The 25,625-nt window shown below is 41.6% G+C and overlaps 1 protein-coding gene across 2 annotated transcripts in view; it reads right to left on the minus strand.

The window, feature by feature from the left end:
• The window catches only part of ALG14 (ALG14 UDP-N-acetylglucosaminyltransferase subunit), a 94,327-nt gene that overhangs the window by 43,336 nt on the left and 25,366 nt on the right, over positions 1-25,625 (minus strand). Inside the window, exons 3-5 of one of the 2 annotated variants that reach the window (XM_030935598.1) lie at positions 10,686-10,722; positions 2,041-2,172; positions 1,872-1,933 (exon numbers count right to left, since the gene is read on the minus strand). In XM_030935598.1, coding sequence (XP_030791458.1) covers positions 1,872-1,933; positions 2,041-2,172; positions 10,686-10,722 — 231 coding nt within the window. The remainder of the gene's footprint in view (positions 1-1,871; positions 1,934-2,040; positions 2,173-10,685; positions 10,723-25,625) is intronic. The other variant, XM_010385141.1, reaches the window with a different exon arrangement.

The following is a 25,625-nucleotide window of genomic DNA, read 5'->3' on the forward strand; positions in this document are numbered from 1 at the left end:
GCTGCAGAATAGATGCTGTGTTAGCAGGCATAAAGATATTAATCTCCTTGTATATCTCCATCAGAGCTCTTCGGTAATTAGGCTACATTGTCAACGAGCAGTATATTTTGTATTTTTTAAAATAAAAACATCCAGCCCAATATATCAAGAGCAGTAATATTTTGAAAGGAAGCTTTGTCTCTTGAGTAGCAGGTCTCAACAGTGCGTTTAAAATATTCAGCAAACCATGCTGTGAACAGATGTGCTGTCATCAAGGCTTTGTTGTTCCACTTATAGAGCACAGGCAGAATAGATCTGGCGTAATTCTTAAGGGCCTGAGAATTTTCAGAATGGTAAATGAGCACTGGCTTCAACTTAAAGTCAACAGCTACATGAGCCCCTAACAAGAGAATCAGCTTGTCGCTTGAAGCTTTGAAGCCAGGTATTGACTTCTCCTCTCTAGCCATGAGAGTCCTGAATGACACTGTCAAATATAAGGCAGTTCTGTCTATATGGAAAATATGTTGATTAGTGTAGTCACCTTAATCAATTATCTTAACTAGATCTTCTGGATAAATTGCTGCAGCTTCTACATCAGTACCTGCTGCTTCACCTTGCACTTTTATGCTATGGAGATGGCTTCTCTCCTTAAGCCTCAACCAACCTTTGCTACCTTCAAACTTTTCTTCTGCAGCTTCCTCACCTCTCTCAGTCTCTACAGAATTAAAGAGAATTAGGACTTTGTCCTGAATTAGGTTTTGGCTTAAGGGAATGTGGCTGGTTTGATATTCTATCCAGAGCGCTCAAACTTTCTCCATATCAGCAATGAGGCTACGTCATGTACTTATCATAAAACCAGTGTGTTCAGTGCCATAGCACTTTTTTTTTTTTTTGGAGATGGAGTCTCACTCTATCGTCCAGGCTGGAGTGCAGTGACGCCATCTCCGCTCACTGCAAGTTCTGCCTCCTGGGTTCATGCCATTCTCCTGCCTCAGGCTCCCGAGTAGCTTGGGACTACAGGTGCCCACCACTACGCCCAGCTAATTTTTTGTATTTTTAGTAGAGACAGGGTTTCACCGTGTTAGCCAGGATGGTCTCAATCTCCCGACCTCGTGATCCACCTGCCTTGGCCTCCCAAAGTGCTGGGATTACAGGCGTGCACCTGGTCTGGAGTAGCACTTTTAATTTCCTTCAAGAACTTTTCCTTTGCATTCATAACTTCAGTTAAGTGTCTGTTGCAAATGCCTTCCTTACTAAGCTTAATCATTTCTAGCTTGTGATTTCAAATGTGAAACATGAGAAATACTACCTTTCACTTGAACACTGAGAGGCCACTGCAGGGTTATTAATTGGCCTAATTTCAATATTGTTGTGTCTCATAGACAGGGAAGCTCAAGGAATGCGTGTGTGTGTGTGTGTGTGTGTGAGAGAGAGAGAGAGAGACAGAGAGAGAGAGGACAGCAGGCTGTTGGCGCAGTCAGAACACACACATTTATTAAGTTCACTGTCTTATGTAAGCACGATTCACAGTGTCCCCAAATAATTACAACAGTAACATCAAAGATTACTGGTCACAGGCCAGGCACAGTGGCTCATGCCTGTAATCCCAGCACTCTTGGAGGCCGACGCGGGCAGATTACTTGAGGTCAGGAGTTCAAGACTAGCCTGGAAAACATGGTAAAACCCCATCTCTCTTAAAAATACAAAAATTAGCAAGGTGTGGTGGCACTGCACTTGTAGTCCCAGCCACTCAGGAGGCTGAGGCAGGAGAAAGAGTGCTTTGTGATAAAAGTCACAAAAAAATCCAAGGATGATATCTTACTCTATTTCAGGTGCTATAATGAGATACCATGAACTGGGTGGCTTATAAAGAACTGATATTTATTTCTTACAGTTCTGGAGCCTGGGAAGTCCAAGATCAAGGCACCAGCCAGTTCAGGGTCTTGTATACGACCTGGCACAGTGATAAATGGTAGCTGTTTAAGAAAACAGTATGTCCTGTTACTAATGAAAGAACTACAGGGAGTTACTTTCCCTCTCCTTAGTGATGATCTTACTTACCAAATCTGGCTTCACCTGGTGAATGAGGGGAAAGGAGAGCCACATGGAGTGCAAGGTGGTGAAAACGGTGGAGGGCCAGGACTGCCGAACCTCCCGGCTTCTTGGAATTCGGTGAATGTAGTATTTGGTATACTAGAAGGAAATAGAAGGAATCCAAATCAACTGAGTCACTGATATCAAAGTTAAACATGGTAACAGTTAACAGCTATAGAAATAGAAATGCTTTCTTTATTTTAAATTTTCATTCTAACCACTTTTAGAGTTGTAATGCCTATCTCATGCTTTATATAACACATCAGATGGGATCACATATGACAAAAAAGTTCCTATGATTCAAAAACTGTTAAAATCAGTTTGAACAATAAGTTGGGGGAAGTTTGTATAAACTACATTTCGGGCAAAGAATTTAACCTGCTGATATACAAAGAGTTCTTACCAGTCAATATAGAGACAAGTAACCTAGTATCAAGACGGGCAAAGATGGACAGATAACTCGAAACAGAAGAAATACAAATAATGATAAACATATAAAAAGATGGCCAACAAGCTGGACAACAGAAAACGAGTCATTTTCACCTTCCTGATTGGCAGTGACAGTGGATAACCAGTGTTGTTGAGAGTATAGGGAAATAGACATTTACATTCCCTTGTTAAATACCTGGGTACAACTTTTTGGGAGGGCAATCTGGAAATATCTATCAGAACCTGAAATAGTGCCTCCCTTTGATCCAGCATTTCTGCTTCTGGAAATACATGCCACAGATTACCCCACTGTATCATTGTTTGTATCTGTGGAAACCGAAACTAGACCAAATATTCTCCAGTAGGGAATGGAGAAGTGCATACAGTAAAATATATGGAGATATGTTAACAAATGACATACAACTATATGAACTCATATGGAAGATATCCCAAGACACATTAAGTGAATCATGCAAGTTGGAAGACAGCAGGTTTAATATAATCCAGCATCAATTAACAAAATACTCACGTGCATACATACACACATTAGTATTTGTTAGTTTGTTTTTTTTGAGACAAGGTCTCACTCTGTTGCTCAGGCTGGAGTGCTTGGTGCAATCACAGCTCACTGCAGCCTTGACCTCCCTGGGCTCAGGGTGATCCTCCCATCTCAGACTCCCAAGTAGCTATAACCACAGGCACATGCCATCACACCCAGATCTTCCCATCTCAGCCTCCAGTAGCTGTGACCACAGGTGTGGGCCACCATGTCCAGCTAATTTTTTTGTATAGACAGGTTCTCGCCATGTTGCCCAGTCTGGTCTCGAACTTCTGGGCTCAGGTAATCTACCCACCTTGGCCTCTCAAAGTGCTAGGATTACAGGGTTAAGTCACCATACCCGGCCTATGCATTAGCATTTGCATTAAAAAAAAAAAATCTGGAACTGGGCTGGGCACAGTGGCTCACACCTGTAATGCGAGCACTCTGGGAGACCTAGGCAGGTGGATCATCTGAGGTCAGGAGTTCGAGATCAGCCTGGCCAACATGGTGAAATCCATTTTCTACAAGAAATACAAAAATTAGTCGGGTGCCTGTAGTCTCAGCTATTCAGGAGGCTGAGGTAGGAGAATCGCTTGAACCTTGGAGGCGGAGTTTGCAATGAGCAGAGATCATGCCACTGCACCCCAGCCTGGGTGACAGAGCAATAGTCTGCCTCAAAAAAAAAAAGAAGGAAAAAAATCTGGAACAGGAACTACATGCCACAAATTATATGGAGGATGATATTATAGGATATTTTCATTTTTCAGGTCAGAATATCTTTGAATATGTTTGAAATTTGCAACAAGAAAGTGATATTTTCATAATTAAGAGAAACTAACATATTTTCCTTAAATCAAAGTTCCAGGTATATTGGTTACCTATTTCTGTGTAACAGATTACCTCCAAACTTAGCAGCTTAAAACAACAAGTATATTCTGTTTCTCACAGTTTCTGTGGGTCAGGAACCCAGGAGTGGCTTAGTTGGGTTATTCTGCCTTGCAGTGACTCATGAACTTGAAATCAAGTGGGTGGCTGGGGTTGCAGTTATCTGACGGCTTGACTGGGGCATGGAGAATCCACTTCCAAGGTGGCTCACTCATATGGCTGGCCATTTAGTGCTGATTGTTGGGTGGCGTCCTTAGTTCCTTGCCAAATGGATCTTTCTATAGGGCTCCTTAATTAAGTGTTCTCATTACACAACAGCTAGCCTCTTATAAGTAAGTGCTCCAAAAGAAGGCAAGGCAGAAACTGTAATGTCTTTTATGACCTGACCTCAGAAGTCACATTTTGGTATTTCTGATATTTCTGACATTTTGATATTAGTTATACAGGTCAACCCTATTTGATATGGAAGGGGCTATACTGGAATGTGAATACCAGGAAGTGAGACTCATCGAGGGCTTTCTTGGAGCCTGGCTACCACACAGTTCAGTCAGAAAGTAAAGAACAGAATATTTAATACATTCTTCCTCTCCCTTTGGCCTTGAGAAACAATATGTTCCTTGAGAAAAGAATAGAAAAGTCTTTTTCTAAACCAGTGAAAAGCATTTAACTACTTTCTTGCACTCAGAAAAAGGTGTGAAATTGTGTTTGGAGGCTTCTATTATGCTCCAAGAGAACATGAGTGCAGTTCTTATGGACTCAGCACAAAGTGAAAATGGAAATGTGTGACCACTCTGTTTCTTCATATGATGGCAAAGAATATTTTCTTGTCTCTCCGTGGTATACCAGTGTAGAATGGGAGATCTGGGCTCAATATGTATCCACTATTTTTATTTATTTATCAGTCTTTTATCAAATCAATGTTTTGTTTTCCTTCCAAAAGCGAAGGTACTAAATATTGAACTAGAAACTAATACTGAGTAGTTCCCAAACTATAAACCACTCAGAAGCAATAGCAAATTAAGGCTTATGCTCATCTAATTTGTGGAGATGATTAATTGAAAAGCAAGTAATAGGACAAGCAGTATTGCAGAGTCAAAATCCCTTCGCAGACAACTTTTGGGTCAGAAGTGTTTGGATAGGTGATATGGTTTATATACCACATATTAGAGAATAGCCTCTTTTGAAGTTTGGGAAAGAAAGAAAACATATTAGTATTTCTGCAACAATACATGAATATTCACACTAAATAGGATAAATAAAGACTATAAGCTTCATGCCGATTCAAATCAGGTTTTGCCGTTAAATAAGCCTGTGAAAAACAGGATTTTTTTTTTTTTTTTTTTTTTTTTTCCCCAGTTTTCAGAGCTCTTCAGGATTTCAGACTAAGGGACTGTGGACCTATACTACAAACTACATTTGAATCCAGTAAAATGCCACGTCATTGTTATTGTGATAAAAATAATTCAGTAGAATTCCATCATAGAAGTTTTTTTTGGCTGTTACTTCCACCAAATTGTGTGGCCTAATCTCAATATCTATAATATTTTATTTAAAAAATCATGGGTGTTTATCATGTTCCTATAATTTTTTTAAGGCTGTGAGCATACAACTTTACAAAGCAGCAGCAATGAACAGCATTTCTGGATTATATCCAGACAGTGTCACCGGGACCAGAAGGGTGATCAGTTTGATTCTGGCTCCCCTGATTACATCTTGGCTCCAAGGATGTAAACATCCAGGCCTGGTAGAGCCTCTGCAAGAGCATCTGGGGCTGGAGATAGCTTTCCTAGACCTGGACATGGAAGAAAGTCTACATCTCATCCCTGGCAGCAGCCTGAAGCAGCTAAGAAAATGGGTTTAGGAAGTCTCAGTTCATTTTCAGAAGAATAGAAACTAGTACAAGCATGTTCTGGGATGGGAACTGAGGGACCTCCAAGATACAAAACAGAAAATCAGGCCTGAGGGTAAGGCAACAAGACCAATAACTAAAGTTTGATGACCTCTCTTTTGACCTGTAGACGTACCGTACAAGGAACCAACCTCCCAGTCTCCAGACAGAAGTTTAGCTGGGAGGGGAGTCTTGGTTCCATTTGTGTGCTGGAGCTAGCTCAGCCAATGACCACATGCCTACAGTGACCAATCATCCAGATTGCAAAGGATGGTTTCAGTTACACCTGTTATCTCAGCATAATTATTGATAGTGCCCCATCTGCTCTCAGAAGTATCCATTTAAATGATAAAGCACATGGTTATCCACAGAGTAGGGCAATAAGGAGCCTCTTCCAAGTCAGAGAACATGATCCTTGTTCAGTACAGCCTGAAGAGTCAATATGATGGGAGAATCTACATCAAAGTCAAGGATGAAAGTTGAAGTGGTAGCTGGAAAGAAAGACAAGTTGGAAGTCTTAATCGTGACATTAACAATGACTGGCACAGGGATAGGAGAGTCCATCTGGTGCCACTCTCTGGCTTATAGCTTTAAACTAGAGAAGCCTCCACTTTCAAATCCCATCCAATCTTTCTCACATTATTTTTTCATAGCAAATCCAGGTAACTGAAAATCCTACTAAAAAGAGATTGCTCTATAAATCCAAGTCTTCACCTACACATCCCCTGACCATTGTGGCATATCAGTTCTCCTCAGAAATATCTTTCCTGACTAATCTTTCTAAAATATCCCCATCCTCCTCTCCCCCCACCCCCATGTACACATATTCTTCCCTCCCCCATCACCAAGCTTTCTGTGTGCTTTAAAATAGCATCTACTATACTGGTATATTATATACTTATTTATTTATGTATTGCTGTCTCCTCGATTAGAACATAACTTACAAAAGGACGCCAGGAAAGTATTTTTTAGATGGAGTTTAGCTCTTGTCACCTACGCTGGAGTGCAGTGGCATGATCTCAGCTCACTGCAACCTCTACCTTCTGGGTTCAAGAGACTCTCCTGCCTCAGCCTCCCAAGTAGCTGGGACTACAGGTGTGCACCACCACACCAGGCTAATTTTTGTATTTTTAGTAGAGATGGGGTTTCACCATGTTGGTCAGGCTGGTCTTCAACTCCGGACTTCAGGTGATCTGCCAGCCTTGGCCTCCCAAAGTGCTGGGATTACAGGTGTGAGCCACTGTGCCTGGCCTTAGGCCAGGAACTTTAATCTCTCCAATCTCAGTGCTTGTAAGAGTAGTTGGTTATAGTTTGCAGTAAAAAAAAAGAAAAGTATTTATTGAATAAATAATTCAATATGTCATTACACAGTAATGTAAATCAATTCCATCTTCCTATCACCTGGCTGAGATGTATTTAGAATATAGAAAGAACAAGAGGCGGGTAATTTGAGAGTGTATACTTAAAGCCTTATTTGCAAGGGCCACTCCTTAAATGGGTTGAACTGAATGGAATTCATGAAGCTAGAGGAGAAAGGCTGGGGTAGTGCAGGGAATTGGGGATTTATAAACAGCCAAAGCTAGGAGGCACCAAGCCCCAAGGGTTGGGGAAACAGGAAGGAGAGAGACAAAGGAATCGAAGACAAATGCCTCCCTTCCCTAACATGTTCTAGGTGAAAAGCCTCTGTGGGTCCTCTTTCCAGAAAATAGGACCATGAGAGAGGAGTGTGCTGAGGCTTTGAGGTATGCACACAAAGGGGAAAGGAGCCTGCCAATCAGAGCAGCAGGGCATCCCCTTCTGCATCTAACACTGCTTCAAAAACTCTCTGCCCCACTGTTTTTCTATGATACCTGCTATGCTGCCATGCAGTCAAGTAGATGGGAACCTGGGCCATCCTGACAGGGACAGTGCCCTCCGATCACCTATGCTTGACACAGAAATTGGGTGCTGGGTTACTTGATGTCCTGTGTCACTTAAAGGAGACACTGAGAGCCAGGCTGTGGCAAAACCTTAAGAGTGTTTTTATTATTTTACATAGTTTTAGAAAATAATCAACTATATAAAGAAGTCAATGAAAAATAATCAATACAAGGCTTATATTCTGGTCTTAAAAGTTCCTTTGAAGACGAGAATGAGACAGAGGTTCAGACAGCTACAATTCAGGCCTGCTATGACCTTTGGCCAGGAATTACCTAGGGGTTCTGGCATCTGGAGAAATCCAAATGAAGGCATCCTTATAGACGTTGTTTTTGTTAGTCTGTACCTTTGCCCTAAGGGAACTGTTCCTGACCCAGCTTCATGTCCTGTAATGGGATGCAAGACATAAAAGGTGCCTGCTCCATCATTTTACCACCCCTACCTCCTACTCCCAGAACTACCATTTGGTTCAGGAGTGGCCACATGACCCTAGACCTATAGACCAAGGGAAAGTAGTTCTTCCTTTGATGGACACTGTAGGCTACTAACCTGGATCTCAATCATTCTACTGGGGCTGATATATATATATATATATATATTTGTATTCCTCTATCCACTAGGCCTTTCTACAGTGACTTAAAACTGAACTATCATATTTGCTACCACAACAGGCTACTCCTTCTGTATTCCCAAGGTAGAAATAAACAAATCAACAGTAAAATCTATCATATATTTCCTTCTAGATATGAAGATCTATGAGGTTGGCAGGGACAGAAAGGAGAGAGGAGGCTGACCCCATGTTTCCTTCTTCCAAAACTTCTACACACATTCCATAGTTACCCACTTATTCCACATGTCCCTGGCTACTCCCACGATTCAAAGTCATTACCATCTCTCACCTTGACTACTTCAACAGCCTCTTAACTAGTCTCTTTGCTTCTCCTCTTGCTCCCCTACAATCTATTCTTTATAGAATTGCCAGACCCATGTGTTTATAATGTAAAGAAGATCCTTTCATTCTCTTGCTTAAAACCCCACAAAGGCTTTCCACTGCACCAAGTCCAAATGCCTTACAGTTGCTCCCAAGGTCCCATGTAATCTGGTGCTGGCTCACCTCTCTAATTCCTCCTTGTTCATTCATTTGAGCCACACTGGTCTTCTGTCTGTTTTTTTGAATGTATCAGACTCACTCCTTCCTGAGGGCCTTGTCTGCTCATTCTAACCAGTTTGATTTGCCCCCAGACTGTCTCACAGCTAGCTCCTTCCTGCACATCAGGTCTCATCTAAACATTACCCACTCAGAGAGGAGACAGTTCTTCCCCAAATATGTGGTCTCTCTCCACCACACTGTCTTGTTTTACCATCTTCATAGCAATCACCACTACCTCCAATTAACTTGTTCATTTATGTATATATGTGATTGCATGTAGTCTGTCCCTCTTCCTGGGATGCAAGCTCCATGAGAGAAAAGGATTTTATCTTGCTCACGGCTATAATCCCACTGCCTGATGTTTTGCACATCATGGGTACTCAGTAAATAACTTGCTGAACAGACAAATGACTATCATTATAACTTTTAGAAGTCTAGTCCATGGGCTATGCTGGATGGTGATGGGGAACATGATGGCTCTTAACCTCATGACATCTCAGGGTTTTAAGAGACATACTATTCCAACTTTCTCACTTCGCAGATGAGGAATCTGGACTTTCCCAAGGTGACAGCACCAGGACCTGAACCCGTCTTCCATGTGTACTGAAATATGTTGCTGACTCACCTCCTTCTCTAGACCTTGCTTGGATCTCTGTGTCTCACTGCTGAGGAGCTGCCTTCCCTAACATATAAGGAGCTGAACCACAAAGTTTACTTCCTGCCTCCTGCTACTCTTATGCGTAGCCAACTACCTATCCTGATCCATTTCCTTTTTCTTACTCAATTTTCAAATCACCCACTCTCAAACCCAGAGTTTGTTGTCTCTTTCCCTGCCTTTATGGGAACTAAGCTCCCTGCCTCCTCCTCTCTCTTTGCCCTTTGTGCCCTGTTTTGCACTGTAGGCTTGGCTTACCAAACCCACCTACCACTGTTACCAATGACCACCCCCCAACCCCCACACATTCCCTAAGCCTTTTAGGGGAAAAATCAGAATAAGAACACAATAGAACCTCAGAAAATTTCAGACTTTTCTGTTGAACTTTGGGCCTCAAGGCCCTTATGGTAAGTTCTGCTGTCTTGCTATTGCTCCTACCTGGCAGTCAACTGGGTTATATGTTCCTAGAAAGGATGTTTTAGTTTTCTTTTCTTTTCTCTCTCTCTCTTTCTTCTCTCTCTGTCTCTTTCTCTCTACTTTCTTTGCAGTTCAATGTGTATATCCTGCAAAATTTACCTGTCTTCAACATAATCTGGTCTCTTTCACACAATTGGCCAAAGAAGTAAGACTCTTTCTTGTTCTCGATCATATAGAAAAAGACATATTTTAGTGAAACAGTGAAACAACCTTTCCATCTCAGTTTCCTAATTCCTGTACAGCAGGGCCATGTCCCATAGTACTCTGTATGCCCACAGGGCCTCCCAACGCTCCTGTATAAGCTTGACTGATGTATAATCAAATATATGGTGGCAAGAGAGACAAAAAGTAGAATGCTGAAGAGTGAAAAAACAGAGAAATGGATTTTGTTCAGGCTTCTAGTGTCTGATAGTATATGAAACACTGAGTTAAATACTAATAGTATATGACAACTTGTAACTTTCAAAGTATGTTCCAGGATTACATCACTGTTTAAAAACCACGAACATATCTGGCTTTAGATTTGTGAAAACTAAATAGGAGTTTACAGTGATTTAGATGGAAATAATTCCACCAAAGAATCCAGATGGCATCATAAACCACAACAGAGGAGATCAAGTGGTTGATGAAGTCATTCTTTGCTGTTACCACACACTGAAACATACAATACATTTATTATTTAGTGAATGCCACACGACTGAAAAATCCTGGAAACAAGACAAAGCTAAAATGGTAAAATTTCATTCAACCAAAAATGGTTTCAGCTTTCTTTCATAACTATTTAAAAATAATGCGATGTATATTTTTAAATGTATTTTGGATGGTTCAACTAATCATTACGACTTCAAGATGACCATAATTTAGCACAAAATTTTTTTTATATGTCCTTCAAGTACTTGGTACTTACTTTACGGTGCTGATGAAGTGCCATGAAGTGTTATATGAGTGACGGTGCTGTGGGCCGTGATAAAGTTTGGCTGTGTCCCCACCCAAGTCTCATCTTGAATTGTAGTTCTCATAACCCCCATGTGTCGTGGGAGGGACCAGGTGGAGATAACTGAATCATGAGGGCGGTTACCCTGTGATAGTGAGTTAGTTCTCATGAGTTCTGATGGTTTTAAAAGGAGTTTCCACCTTTGCTGGGCACTCATTCTCTCTCCTGTCGCCCTGTGAGGAGGTGCCTTCCGCCATGATTGTAAGTTTCCTGAGGCCTCCCCAGCCATGCAGAACTGTGAGTCAAATTAAACCTTTTTTTTTTTTTTTGAGATGGAGTCTCACTCTGTCACCCAGGTTGGAGTGCAGTGGCACGATCTCGGCTCACTGCAACCTCCAGAACCCTGGTTCAAGCAATTCTCCGGTCTCAGCCTCTTGAGTAGTTGGGATTACAGGCACGCGCCACCACACCCGGCTAATTTTTGTATTTTAAAATACAAAATACAAAAATTTTTTGTAGAGACGGGGTTTTGCCATGTTTGACCTCCAGAAGTGCTGGGATTACAGGCATGAGCCACTGCGCCCGGCCCAAACCTCTTTTCTCTATGAATTACCCAGTCTCAGGCAGTTCTTTATAGCAGCATGAGAACAGACTAATACAGTCCCAGGATGGGTCCTGCTGATAACCAGTCACTTTGCGTGAATCAAGCTCTCTGGACCTTAGTGTCCCATTGTGAAGCAAGGAGGGCTGGCTGAGATCAGAGATCCTTAACCAGCCACCATGATCCCACACCTGGCTCAAGACCGGCTTGTCAAAGGGAAATGAGGCTGCCCCTCCAGCTCCGCTCCAGGGCCTGAAACCACTCCTCACTTTACCTTCAGAAGCCTCTACTTGCCTGGTGGTCTCAGACTTCAGGGAAAAGCAAAAGTAGTTTGTTTTGAAATAATTATGAGATTCCAGCTCAGAAGATTTTTAAAGCCTTTATAAATGCACATTTGTTCTCTTCTCAGCTTTTATTGACTCCTTCTTTTGAGAGTACTGCAATTTTCCTTTGGGTAACTCATTCCTCTCATATTCTCAGCCAGACGGTTTGGTGGTATTTGCCGCCTGTCTCCTTCACCCCTAACCCTACCTTTAAGAGCAGGCCTAGAATAGCTGAAGCAACATGGAAGAATCACTCCTGGTTACAATGATTAGCTGAAAGATGGGAGTATAACCCAACTGGAGTACCATGAGGCAGGAGATGTTTGCTGGGGCTCTCTCTCCCACATGCTGTAAGAGATCCTCTTCTTCATCATGAAGAGGAAGAGACATGAAGCCAGGAGGTGCTACAGGTTTTTGTTACCCTAAGGAGAGAGCTTGGAGCTGCTGGAGGCAGCACCGTGGGGAGCCCAGTGGAGCTGCCACTGCAGAAGACAGAGCAGAGAGACAACTCTTGCTAGTGATATCCCTGGGCAGCTGGATCAAGTCTCGCCAGAAATAAGACTGAATTTTTCCTGTTTTGTAAGTTGACAAATTCCCTTTATTGTTCAAGCCAATTTTAAGCGTGGGTTTGTGTTACTTGAAGTTGAAGCACCCTTCCTCTGTCCTTAAAATAGTATGAAAACTGCATTCCTTTTTTTTTTTTTTTTTTTTTGAGACGGAGTCTCGCTCTGTCACCCAGGCTGGAGTGCTGTGGCCAGATCTCAGCTCACTGCAAGCTCCGCCTCCCGGGTTCACGCCATTCTCCTGCCTCAGCCTCCTGAGTAGCTGGGACTACAGGCACCACCATGTCGCCCGGCTAGTTTTTTGTAGTTTTTAGTAGAGACGGGGTTTCACCGTGTTAGCCAGGATGGTCTCGATCTCCTGACCTCGTGATCCGCCCGTCTCGGCCTCCCAAAGTGCTGGGATTACAGGCTTGAGCCACCGCGCCCGGCCTAAAATAGTATGAAAACTGCATTCCTTTTCTTAAAATAAAAAATACATATTAACATAATGTATGAAACGATTGTTTATGACATTGAATTTCAGAGCTGTACTCTTTATTATAAGCATGCATTCATTCACTAGTTCATTCATTCAACTTTCAACAAGCACCTGCCAGGTGACAGGAACTGGGCTAGGGACACAAAGGTGAATAAGACATTCACAAGGAACTCACTACAGTCTATCAGGACAGCACAGGAAAACTGGTAATTGCAATTAAAGAAATAAATACAATATAAAACAATGATCAAATATAATGTTAGCACCAAGTAAAAAGTGATTAAACTGGGCCGGGAGCAGTGGCTCATGCCTGTAACCCCAGCACTTTGGGAGGCTGAGGTGGGCGGATCACCTGAAGGTCAGGAGTTCGAAACCAGCTTGGCCAACATGGTGAAACCCCGTCTCTACTAAAAATACAAAAAATTGGTTGGGCGTGGTGGTTCATGCCTGTAACGCCTGTAATCCCACACTTTGGGAGGCCGAGATGGATGGATTACCTGAGGTAAGGAGTTTGAGACCATCCTGGCCAACATGGCGAAACCCCGTTTCTACTGAAAATACAAAAATTAGCTAGGCGTGGTGGCATGCACCTGTAGTCCCACCTACTTAGGAGGTTGAGGCGGAGAATCGCTTGAACCTGGGAGGTGGAGGTTGCGGTGAGCCAAGATCGTGCCACTGCACTCCAGCCTGGTGACAGAGCGAGACTCTGTCTCAAAAAAACAAAACAAAACACACACACACACACACACACACACACACACACACACAAATTAGCCAGGCGTGGTGGTGGGCACTTGTAATCCCAGCTACTCGGGAGGCTGAGACAAGAGAATTGCTTGAACCCAGGAGGTGGAGGTTGCAGTGAGCCAAGATCGTACCATTGCGCTCTAGCTAGGCAACAAGAGTGAAACTTCGTCTCGAAAAAAAAAGTGATAAAGTTTTTTTGTTTGTTTTGTTTCTTTTTGAGACAGGATCTCACTCTCTTGCCAAAACTGGAGAGCAGTGGCATGACCATGACTCACTGCATCCTTGATTTCCTGGGCTCAAGCGATTCTCCCACCTTGGCCTTCTGGGTAGCCAGGACTACAGGCATGCCCCATCACATCTTGCTAATTTTAAAAAAACTTTTTCTAGAGACAGGGTCTTCCTATGTTGCCCGGGCTGGTCTGAAATTCCTGGGTTCAAATGATCTTCCCACCATGGCCTCCCAAATTGCTGGGATTACAGGCGTGAACCACCATGCTCAGCCAATACGCTATTCTTTGATAAGGTAAATCGGGCTTCATGAAGAGATACCTGATCTAACTTGTGCAGGATATGAAACTTTCTAAGTACAGTAGTGGCGGTATGGTCAGTGAAGGGTCTTCCAGCCAGAGGAAGCAGCGTGTTCAGAGCTGAGAGGCATGAAATAACATGGAATATTTGGGGACCTGTATTTTGGTACATAAGATGCAACATAAAGAACAACAGAAAATGGGGTTGGAGAGGAATAATGGGACCAGAGATGCATTCAAGAAATACTGGTCTAGCAATTATGAAGAGAATGGACAGAAGGGGAGAGGGCATGACCGGAGAAGGGCAATAATTGGGGAGACCACTGAAATACATCAGGAGAATGGTGCTGAAGGCCTGACGGCCAGCGGCAGCACTAAGGTGGAGGAATGGAGAGGACAAGCAGTGAGAAGGGGGATTTAGGAGGCTGGAGAGTTTGGGATAACTCTCAGGTTTTTAGCTGGGGTGAATGGTACTGTCATGACCTAGGGAGAGAATAGCAAGAGGGGAAACAGCCTGAGAGCACATCATGATTCACTGTGATCTTGTTTGGAGCGTAATTTTGAGTCGGTAAAATACTTTTTAAGTACAAAATACATCAATATTAGAAAACATACACAGGTATTTTAGGTTGAAATGGGACAGACAGGAGTTTGTACTATAACTGAAGCAATGGGTAGAACTAGCAGACAAGCGGACGGAGGAAGACAACTGGGAATCTAGAAAGATAGTATTCAGGAATCTGGATGCTGGACTGATGCTGACAGGCCCTGGAGAAGCATGGCCTGCAGCAGAAGCCTCATTTGACTTTGACAAGTCAGACTTGAGAGCCAGGTGTGAGATCTCTGTCAGGTGCAGTGACTTACGCCTATAATCTCAGCACTTTGGGAGGCCGAGGCAGGCGGATCACTTGAGCTCAGGAGTTCAAGACCAGGCTGGGCAACATGACAAAACTCTGCCTCTACAAAAAATACAAAATTAGCCAGGTGTGGTGGCTTGCGCCTGTGGTCCCAACTACTGGGGAGGCTGAGGTGGGTCGATTGCTTAAGTCTGGGAGGCAGAGGTTGTAGTGAGCCGAGTTTGCACCACTGCACTCCAGCCTGGGTGACAGAGAGACCCTGTCTCAAAATAAATAAATAAATAAGATACCTAATCTCAGCCAGGCCTCCTTATTTCACAGTGGAAGACTAAGGCCCAGAGGGGTTGATTCGTGCAAGGTGACAGAGAGCTGGTTATTAGCAGAACCCACAGCTCCCTCACTCGTATGCTGCTTCATGACACTTCATAAGCACCATAAAGTGAGCATCTACCAGGTACTTGAAGGACAAGGGAGCGTCCCTCGGCACCCATTCTTTCCCTTTTACTTGCTTGCCATGCTCACCTGCTTGGTCAATCCTGACTAAAACCGTAAGTACATCTCTAGTCACAGCCTGGCCACACGCAGAGCTTAGAATTATGCTGTCTGTGGTGTGACTGCAACTACCAGAGTCATCTCCTAGGGCCTAAAGGCTGCAACAGATCTAACAGCCTCCATTTGTGCAAAAGGAAGGACAGAGGGAATTCCAAAACATGCCACATCCTGATTTTATAACAGCACAAAAGAAATTGTATGTTTGCACTCAATAGTATAGATTTTTTTAAAAATTGTGCTATTTATATTTTTAAATCCAAACATTGGTGATTAGAATGCCATAAATTTGCTTTGAAATGGAGAAACAACAGTACTATATTATAAAATGTCACTGTTCTCCATGTTGTAAGAATCCCATACAATACAAATTTAACTGGCATAGGGAAATTGGTTAAATTACGACAAGGTTGAAATAACTGCACTATGTTATTCACAGTTATTTTAATTTCATCCATTCAGAACATGATTTAAAGAAAGTTTAACCTGACTGGCCTTAGGTCTAGAGATAGAGGAAGGAATTATCGAGATTTGGCGAGGCATTTAAAAGATTAAGTTGTTTAAAATACTTTAAAAGCATGCATACATCTACATCATATACTATTTCAAAAATAAGAATCTATTCACTGAAATGGCCACATCAGAATCTCTATTTGCAGTAAATTACAAATATTTTCTTATTCAAATATTTCACTCATTTAGACTGGCCTTCTTTCAAATTAGAGATATTCTTTACCTTTAACTCAGTAAGTTAAGGTCCATATGAATGAGGAAAAGTGCACATATACATTATACACACTCAAAACTGTAACTATGTTAAACCAGGAGGTGTAATACACATTATAGTTTCCAAATTGAAACAAAACCCCACAGTTGAAACTATACAGTTTACAAACATTTCTTTCAGAACTGATTGGGAGGCCAAGGCCGAAGGAGACTAGCATAGGCAACACAGCAACACCCCATCTTTACAAAAACAAAAATTAAAAAATTAACTGAGTGTGATGGGCCTTACTTGTAGTCCCAGTTACTTGGGAGGCTGAGGCAGAAGGACTGTTTGAGCCCAGGAATTTAAAGCTGCAGCGAGCTATGATTGAGCCACTGCACCCCAGCCTGGGCAGACAGTGAGACCCTGCCTCTTTAAAAAAAAAAAGAAAGAAAAAAAAGAAAGGAAACCAAGAACTGCTTAGGAACTGAGGAAAGTAGCAACAAATACAATCAATGTAGACATCTCAGCAAGCTGTACACAGTCTCAGTCCACTGTGTGAAGTTAGCACCCCACCTTGTGGAAAACAGTAGGTGGTGTTCAGTGGAAGAATGTCATGTTCACTTTAGAAGAGCTGGTTGATAAATCCTGCAGCCACCAAACTGCCACTGATTCTTATATAAACCAAAAATGCAAAATCCAAAAAAGAATGCAAACCAAAAGAATCCCTATTTGTTAAACTAGCAGCTAAACTTTTGTACTTCCAAAATAAAAGGATATGAGCCTCAAAATATTGGTGCCTATGGTATGTGTTTGGATTATTTCTGTAGAAAATAAATATTTATTTAGATATTTATACAAAATTAAATATTTCATATTAATAGGTTTTTATGCCCACTGGAGCTTGTATCTCTCTTAGTTTTGTTTCTAAAAAAAACAGCTATTTTCTAATTGTAACTTTAGAAAATACAGAAAAACATTCAAAGACAGAACCAAAATTCAACCAATATCTCCCTACTCTTTTGAAGAAGCCCCCACCCCACCTAACACTCTAGCTCACAGAGATCCCTCCCACCTCTGCATTCAAAGCACTCATTGTCCTTTGTTTATCTCTGATTTAAACACACACACACACACACACACACACACACGTATATGGTTTTAAAGTTCTTCTGGTCTTCTCAGTTTGGTCAAACTCTTTGGGTTATTTATCATTCCCATTGCTTTGTTGGCACCATCTCTTCTGGAGTTCTCTGCCACTTTGCTCTGTTCCCAACTGGTTGCTCTCTAGGACCACCTATGAAGTCTTCACACTGTAACTCCCTTCACTGCTGTCCTGAAAATTCCCTTCGCTTCTCTCCTGGACTGAGGCCCAGACCCCTGGAACCGAGTCTCCCTTTTGGATGCCCCTTGTTTTGGTGGGGCACACCCTCTGTAGGAGGGTACAGGAGGAATCCATCTGAGACATTGCTCCACTGTACTTCTGAATGTCATTTGGACCTCAAATGTGACTCCTTCTCTTGTTCTTTCTGGAAGTTTTTGGTATCTTCTCTTCATCGTTAGTTCTGAAACTGTAGATGACATATCTTGTGACTACAGTTTCATTGGACTCAGCATAATCCTTTTATTTTAAAAGTCAGGTTCTTCTATTTCGGAAATTTCCCGGGGTCATAATTTTGTTTCATTTTGAACTTTTCCCATTTTCTTTTCTTTCTGGATAATGGGCCTCCAACATCCAGTTTGGTTGTCTACTTTTCCTGCCTTTCTCTATTGTTTTCTATGTTTTCCTTATCCTTTTAATCTTTTTCTTGAGTTCTTCAATGTGATCTTCCAATCTTTCATTGAATTTCTATTGCTGCAATCAAAATTTTGAGAGCCAAGGGTTTTTTTGTGTTCTTAGTTTTTTAAAAAATAGGTCTCATTCTTGTTTTAAGGAAATAATGCCCTCTCATTTCTTCGAACATAATTGTTTTCATTTAAACTCCCCACTGCCGCTGGTTCCTTTCACTGATGGTTAGTTTTCTCTTGTTTTAGAGGCTTTCCTCAAATGTCTGATAGTCTGTGGATGTTGATTCAACCACTGATTCTCAAGGGCGATGGGAGAGGAGGCCCCCCATACACACTTACGAGGTGTGGAGACATTTTGGGTTGCCATAACTGGTGGTGGGGGTTGGGGAAGCACTCTTGGCATCTGGTGGATAAAGGCCAGGGATACTGCTAACATCCTGTAACACACAGGACATTCCCCTACCATGAAGATTTATCTGTCCCAAAATGTCAATAGTGACGAGGATGAGAAGCCCTACTTCATATTAAAGAAAAAGGCATTAAAAGGCTGACTGCAGGCTCTGTTCAGCTCTCTACCGTCTCTACTGAGAACTAGTGCAGGTCAGCCGCTGAATGATCAGCACTGCACTGCCACCTGGTGGCAGGATGAGGGGGTGACATTGCAGAGGAAAGAAAATATGTCCTTCAACACTTGGAGGGGCCCCCCTGGTCCATTTCTGAAGCTTCAAGGAACTTTTAGGGGAGGGAGAGGAAGGAGGATGGTAGAGAGGAGGAGGAAGAGCAGTAGAAGGAAAGGAGAAGGAGCGAGAAGGGGAAGAGAGGGGAGAGAAGAGAGAGTTGAAGAGAGAGGAGAGGAAGGAGAGAGAGAGAAGGAGGGGAGAGGGAGAGGGCAATGAGGGAGGAAGGGAGACAGGGAAGGAGGCAGAGAGAGTGCACAAGTGTGTAGAATTTAGGAAATGGTTTTGAATCTGTGCAAAGTGGTTCTGGGAAGTCCCTTTGAATCTCAGGGAGTTTCCAGGTTCCTCTAGGCAAGGGAGGCTGTTGGGTGGCATGAAACACTTTAAAGACCTTTGGATATCGGGATGCTCTGCTTTCAGATATCCCAGGGTTGGTGATGGCAATCCCATTCTTATAATTGCTCAGAACAGCTTTGAAGTCATACTTGATTCCTCTGTTTTCTGCCATGAAATTCTGTTAACTCCACTTTCAAAACTATCCAGAATCCAACTATTTTCGCTTACTCCTGGCCCTCCTGATGCAAGCCACATTATCTCTTGCTTGGATTTCTGCAACAACCTCCGAACTGGTTTCCTTGGTTTCGCTTTTGGTGTATTTGCAACACAGCCACACAAGTGACCTGTGTGAAACAGTATGATTGTGTCACTCCTCCAAGCAAAACTTTCCAATAGGTCTCTATTTTCCTCAGATTAAGAGAGGAAGTTTTTACAAGGGCTTACAAGGCCCTATATCATCTGGTCTTTGCCTACTCCTCCCATCTCCTCTTCAGTGTCTCTCCTTCTACTCACTCTCCTCCACATACCAGGATTACCTGCTGTTGCACCAACATCCAGGAATGTTCCTCTCTATGGCTCTTCCAGAGACTTTTCCCTCTGCTTGAAACACTCTTCTCTCAGGAATCCCCGTCCTCTTCAAGGCCCTAAGATTAATCACAACTTTTCCACCCCATCAAAATTCCCAGTTCCCCATCCCTGTGCAATCTGCCCCCATAGCACTGATCATCTTTGAAAAGGCTTTACGATTTTCTTCTTCACTACGTCTAGTATTACTGTTTTCTCATCCAGGTCAAGTGGAGTGAGCTCCATGAGGGCAGACTTTTTGTGTGTTTTTTGTTCACGTGTGTATCCCAACTATCTATAATACCGCCGGGCAAATGGAAAGTAAATATTTATTATTGAATAAACAAAGTTTTTTTTTTTTTTTTAAAAAAAGCATTAGGATTCTGACACTGCATTATAAAGTTTGGAAAACTGAAAATCTTTGTTAAGTTCTAAACATCAGGAACATGCTTCTGTATTTATTTTTACCATATTTAATGTCTCAATAAGATTTCACTATTAGGCTCATATTGATCATTTCCTTTTATTTATTTATTTATTTTTTTTGAGGCGGAGTCTCGCTCTGTCGCCCAGACTGGAGTGCAGTGGCGCAATCTCGGCTCACTGCAAGCTCCGCCTCCCGGGTTCACGCCATTCTCCTGCCTCAGCCTCCTGAGTAGCTGGGACTACAGGCGCCCGCCACCTCGCCCGGCTAGTTTTTTCTATTTTTAGTAGAGACGGGGTTTCACCATGTTAGCCAGGATGGTCTCGATCTCCTGACCTCGTGATCCGCCCGTCTCGGCCTCCCAAAGTGCTGGGATTACAGGCTTGAGCCACCGCGCCCGGCCTGCTCATTTCCTTTTATTAAAGCTCCTTTCCCAGTGTTTAATATTTTAGGTCTCTTCCTTCATTATTTTTCTGTTAAAGCTAGTATATAAGGAAGTGATTGAGTTTTACATATTTGGCTTGAATCTGATACTTTTCTGAACTTGTATTACTTGATAGTCTTTTGTTGATTTTGTTCCTCGATATAATTATTTATACAATATATTACTTTATTTCTTCTTTTTCAATGTTTATACTTCTTATTTCATCTGAGGTGGAGGGCCAAAAGAAAACACAGTATAACTAAAGGCAGATATTCTTCTTTTGGTTCTGATTTTAGAAAGAAAGAATGTAATGGACATTGGCTTTTGGCTCTAAGTACACTTTTTCATATTAAGGAAACCATTGACGATGTTAGAATAATGGGTTATTTGTGCAAAGCAGTGTTTTAGGAAGCTAAATGTGGACAGCCAGGGATATGAATGTGATTTAAAGAAGACTAAAGTCCAAGTCAGCAGCATATGTAGAGTTTGCATATACACTGTAAATGTACTGCAACGTATACATTGTATTAGTATACTAATTATATAGTATTAGCATACTGTATTAGTATATTAATAGAATTAGTATAATAGAATTAGTATACTAATAGAATAGTATACTAATAGAATTAGTATTATATTAATATACTAATTAGTATTATATTATAATACTACTTCTATTAGTATATACTCAGTATACCCAGTATTGCTGGCTTGAGTAAATTATTGAAAAATATGAATAGAGGGCATAGTGGCCACAACAAAAATAGTTTGGAATATCTATTACATTGGTTTCTACACCATATATGTACACTCCTAACTTCTAGGTGTACTTCAAAATAGGAATTCAATCAACAATCTGGCACAGGAGTCTCCAACCACCAGGCTGTGAACCAGTACCAGTTTGTGGCCTGTTAGGAACCGGGCTGCACGGCAGCAGGTGAGTGGCAGGTGAGCCAGCATTACCAACTGAGCTCTGCCTCCTATCAGATCAGCAGCAGCATCAGATTCTCATACAAGTGCGAACTCTATTGTGAACTGCGCATGCGAGAGGTCTAGGCTGTGCGCTCCTTATGAGAATCTAACTAACGCCTGATGATGTGAGGTGAAGCAGTTTCATCCCGAAACCATCCTCCACCATCTGTAGAAAAACTGTCTTCCACGAACCCGGTCCCTGGTGCCAAAAAGGTTGAGGACCGCTGATGTAGCACAATGCTACAGTGGGCAAGGGTTATGTACTTTTTAAAATAACTTACAGAATAAAATAATACTATGGTATTTAGTGAAAAACTGAAAATGACAGGAAATGGTACATCAATACTACAGTTTACAATCATTTTTAAAGTAAAAAGTAGTCTAGGCGCAGTGGCTTATGCCTGTAATCTCAGCACTTTGGGAGGCTGAGGTGGGTGTATAGCTTCAGCCCAGAAGTTTTGAGACCAGCCTGGGTGACAGAGTGAGACCCTGTCTCAAAAAATCACATAACATAACATAACATAACATAACATAACATAACATAACATAACATAACACAACATACCTGTATAAACCAACACGGAAAGTTATCAAGTTACAGAATTAAATTTTTTTTAAAAGTTGCAGACAATACATAGGATGTGATTTACAAACTAGCCATACCCTGCTCCTTCCAAAAAACACCCAGCACTGTCTCTAGGGTTATATGTATGTGTGTATATATAATTCACAATACTTTGTTATATGTATACATGTAACAGAAGGGGAAAAAAGCACTGGCAGGATATAACTCAAACTGGTACAGTGGTTACTTCTAGAAAGTGGAACTGGGATAGTGACAGGAAACTTTCACTTTTTACTTTGTATATTTCTTTTTTTTCTTTTTTTAGATGGAGTTTCGCTCTTGTCACCCAGGTTGGAGTGCAGTGGCGTGATCTCGGCTCACTGCAACCTCTGCTTCCTGGTTCAAGTGATTCTCCTGGCCTCATTCTCCCAAGTAGCTGGGATTACAGGCGCCCACCACCAAGCCCAGCTAATTTTTGTATTTTTGGTAGAGACGGGGGTTTCACCATGTTGGCCAGGCTGATCTCGAACTCTGGACCTCAGGTGATCTGCCCGCCTTGGCCTCCCAAGGTGCTGGGATTACAGGTGTGAGCCACAGTGCCTGGCCTACTTTGTATATTTCCGTATTGTCGAAAATTTTAAAATTAAGAAAACAACAGGCCAGGCATGGTGATTCACACCTATAATCCCAGAGCTTTGGGAAGCTCAGGTAGGAGAATTGCTTGAGACCAAGAGTTCAAGACCAGTCTGGGCAACATAGCAAGACCCCATCTCTACAAAAAATAGAAAAGTCAGCCAGGTGTGGTGGTGCATTACCATAGTCCTAGCTACTTGGGAGGCTGACGCAGGAGAATCACTTGAGCCCAGGAGTTTGAGGTTGCAGTGAGCTATGATTGTACCACTATATTCCTGCCTGGGCAACAGAGCAAGATCCTGATGCTTTAAGAGAAAACAAACAATAAACAAAATTTGGAATGTAGAAAAGAGCAAAGCAACAGAAAAATAACCACTCACAGTCCTCCCACAGTTAATTATAGGGCATATTCAATAAAGATTTGCTGAAATTTCCACTAAACACAGTGTCTTGTACAGAATCAGCACTCATTTTGTATTTTTTGATTGAATTAGCAAATAAATAACATTTATTGGGAAAACACAGCCTAATTACAGAGTAGTGGGAGATCTAATTAAGTGACCTGAAAGTGAAGCAAGTTGGCTCTGATTTTTAACCCTTCAAATCAGTTTTCAGCAACTTCTATTGTTGTTTTATATATGAAAAGCTCTATACTTTTTAAAACACAGGTTAAAAAATGTTTTATTCATATGTCACTGAGCTTTTTTCTTCGGTAATGTGAAAAGGGGCCAAGTCATGCTGTAACAGAAGTTACAAGGAATAATAGTTGGTTGTCAAGGGAGGCAGTTAAGAAACAAGGCTCAGATTCAGAAGCAAATAAAAGAATGAACCAAAATCCATACTGCAATGCCCTGAGTCTCATTTCCTTCCACACCTTGGAGGGGTGGATGTCCCTGCTGAAACATGGCCTAACAAGGAGACTATTGCTCTCCAGGAAGAACACTCTGGTTTGAGTTTTCATTTACCTTCATAGGGCTCTGGTAATTGGCTCTATTTGGAAAGGTTACTCTCCAATTTTTGCTGGAAGATATTACTTTACTACTCTTTACTTTAGAACTAATCCCAGTGGAAATTACTTTTTCTTTAGTAGGCTTTTCAAGGGTTTTTTTTTCATATAAGTAATTTCACAGTCAAATATCCTTTTTTTTTTCTTAGCTCTCCACTCTTTGCCTTTCTAATTTCAGTTGTTAGTCAAGGGAAGCCTGTTTCTCCTTAAAAAGCTACTTAAACTACTCAGAGAAAGATAGGCTGAAGAGTAGAGTTAAAAAGTTATTAAAACAGGATTATTATTTATCTTTACTCTTGTGTAATCATAAATAAGGTGAATTATGCACCTAAAATATTATATACCATTAAAAAATACACTGATTCAGAAGAATCTGAAGAAATTTGAATGAAGAATTTGTGCAAGAAATGTAGGCCACCTCTAACATTCAATTAATAAAATTATATTAATTTAAAATTTAGCTTAAAATCTGCTGTATATGAATATCTAGCATAAATAGGTAAATACCAACATTAATTTTTTTCTTGCATGAAGGCTGTGAAAAGTTATAATTACAAAAAGATAAATAAATGGACATTTAAAAAATATGGGGGCAACCACAGTGGCCCACATCTGTAATCCCAGCATGTTGGGAGGTGAAAATGGGCAGATCGCTTGAGTTCAGGAGTTCGTGACCAGTCTGGGCAACACGGCAAAACCCTGTCTCTACCAAAAATACAAGAAATTAGCCTGGTGTGGGTGGTGTGCACCTGTAGTCCCAGCTACTCAGGAGGTTGAGGTGGGAGGATTGCTTGAGCTTAGGAGGCAGAGGTTGCAGTGAGTCGAGATCACGCCACTGCACTCCAATCTGGGTGACAGAGTGAGATCCCGCCTCAAAAAAAAAAATTATTAAAAAATAAAAAATAAGGGCCAGCCACTGTGGCTCATGCCTGTAATCCCAGCACGTTTGGGAGGCTGAAGCGGGCAGATCACTTGAGCTCAAGAGTTCGAGACCAGCCTGGGCAACATAATGAGACCCTGTCACTAAAAAATATCAAAAATCAGCCCAGTGTGGTGGTGCACATCTATAGTCCCGGCTACTTGGGGGGTTGAGGCAGGAGGATCACTTGAACCCAGGAGGTGGAGGCTGCAGTGAACCATGATTGAGCCACTGCACTCCAGTCTGGGTGACAAAGAGAGATCCTGTTCCAAAAAATAAAATAAAATAAAAATAATTTTTTTTCTCTATAAACTAGCAAAAACATTTAGAAATTTATTGGGTAATTCTATATCAGAAAAAGTTATTAACCAAATGACAGAAATTTCCTGTTACTTATATAAGTGATTAATATTTCTAATTTGTATCTTCTGATTTCTGGGAAGCTCTTTGTGTTTTTGGAAGAGCAAGCCTGTGTTGAAAATGTGGATTTTGGCTTCTCACCAGAACCAAGTGTGAATCGATGCCCTTTTATTCCTGAAGTGTTCTGAGCAATATGGATGAGACCTTCTGCCAAAGCACAAAGCGCAGTTACTATTAATGCTTTAAAATGATCCAGATTTTCTGGTTCACTTAAGAAGACTGAAAACAATTAAATTATAGAGAGATAGTTCAAGGCCTGTAACCACAGGAGTGTTTTCTATAGCCAGGAAATTGCAACTGCCACAATTATAATACATGATTTAAAAAGTGAGGAAAATGGGGGGGGGGTGCTATTTACACAAATGGTGCAGAATAGGCATCCACACCAAGGGGACCTCAAAACTCTGACTTTCATTAGAAAATGAATTTAACTTTGGTTCTGAAATAGAATAGCAATATAAACTAGCTATATAACCCTCCTTCTATAAACAGTTTTAAACGCTGTCAGAACTATAACAAAAATACGATTTTATCTGAACCAGAAAGAAGGAAATGGAAGTCCCTAATTGCCACAAACAAGAAGAAAATAAAAAGCGA

This window comes from Rhinopithecus roxellana, chromosome 8 (genome assembly GCF_007565055.1).
Source record: "Rhinopithecus roxellana isolate Shanxi Qingling chromosome 8, ASM756505v1, whole genome shotgun sequence".
In the NCBI taxonomy this organism is placed as follows: Eukaryota; Metazoa; Chordata; class Mammalia; order Primates; family Cercopithecidae; genus Rhinopithecus; species Rhinopithecus roxellana.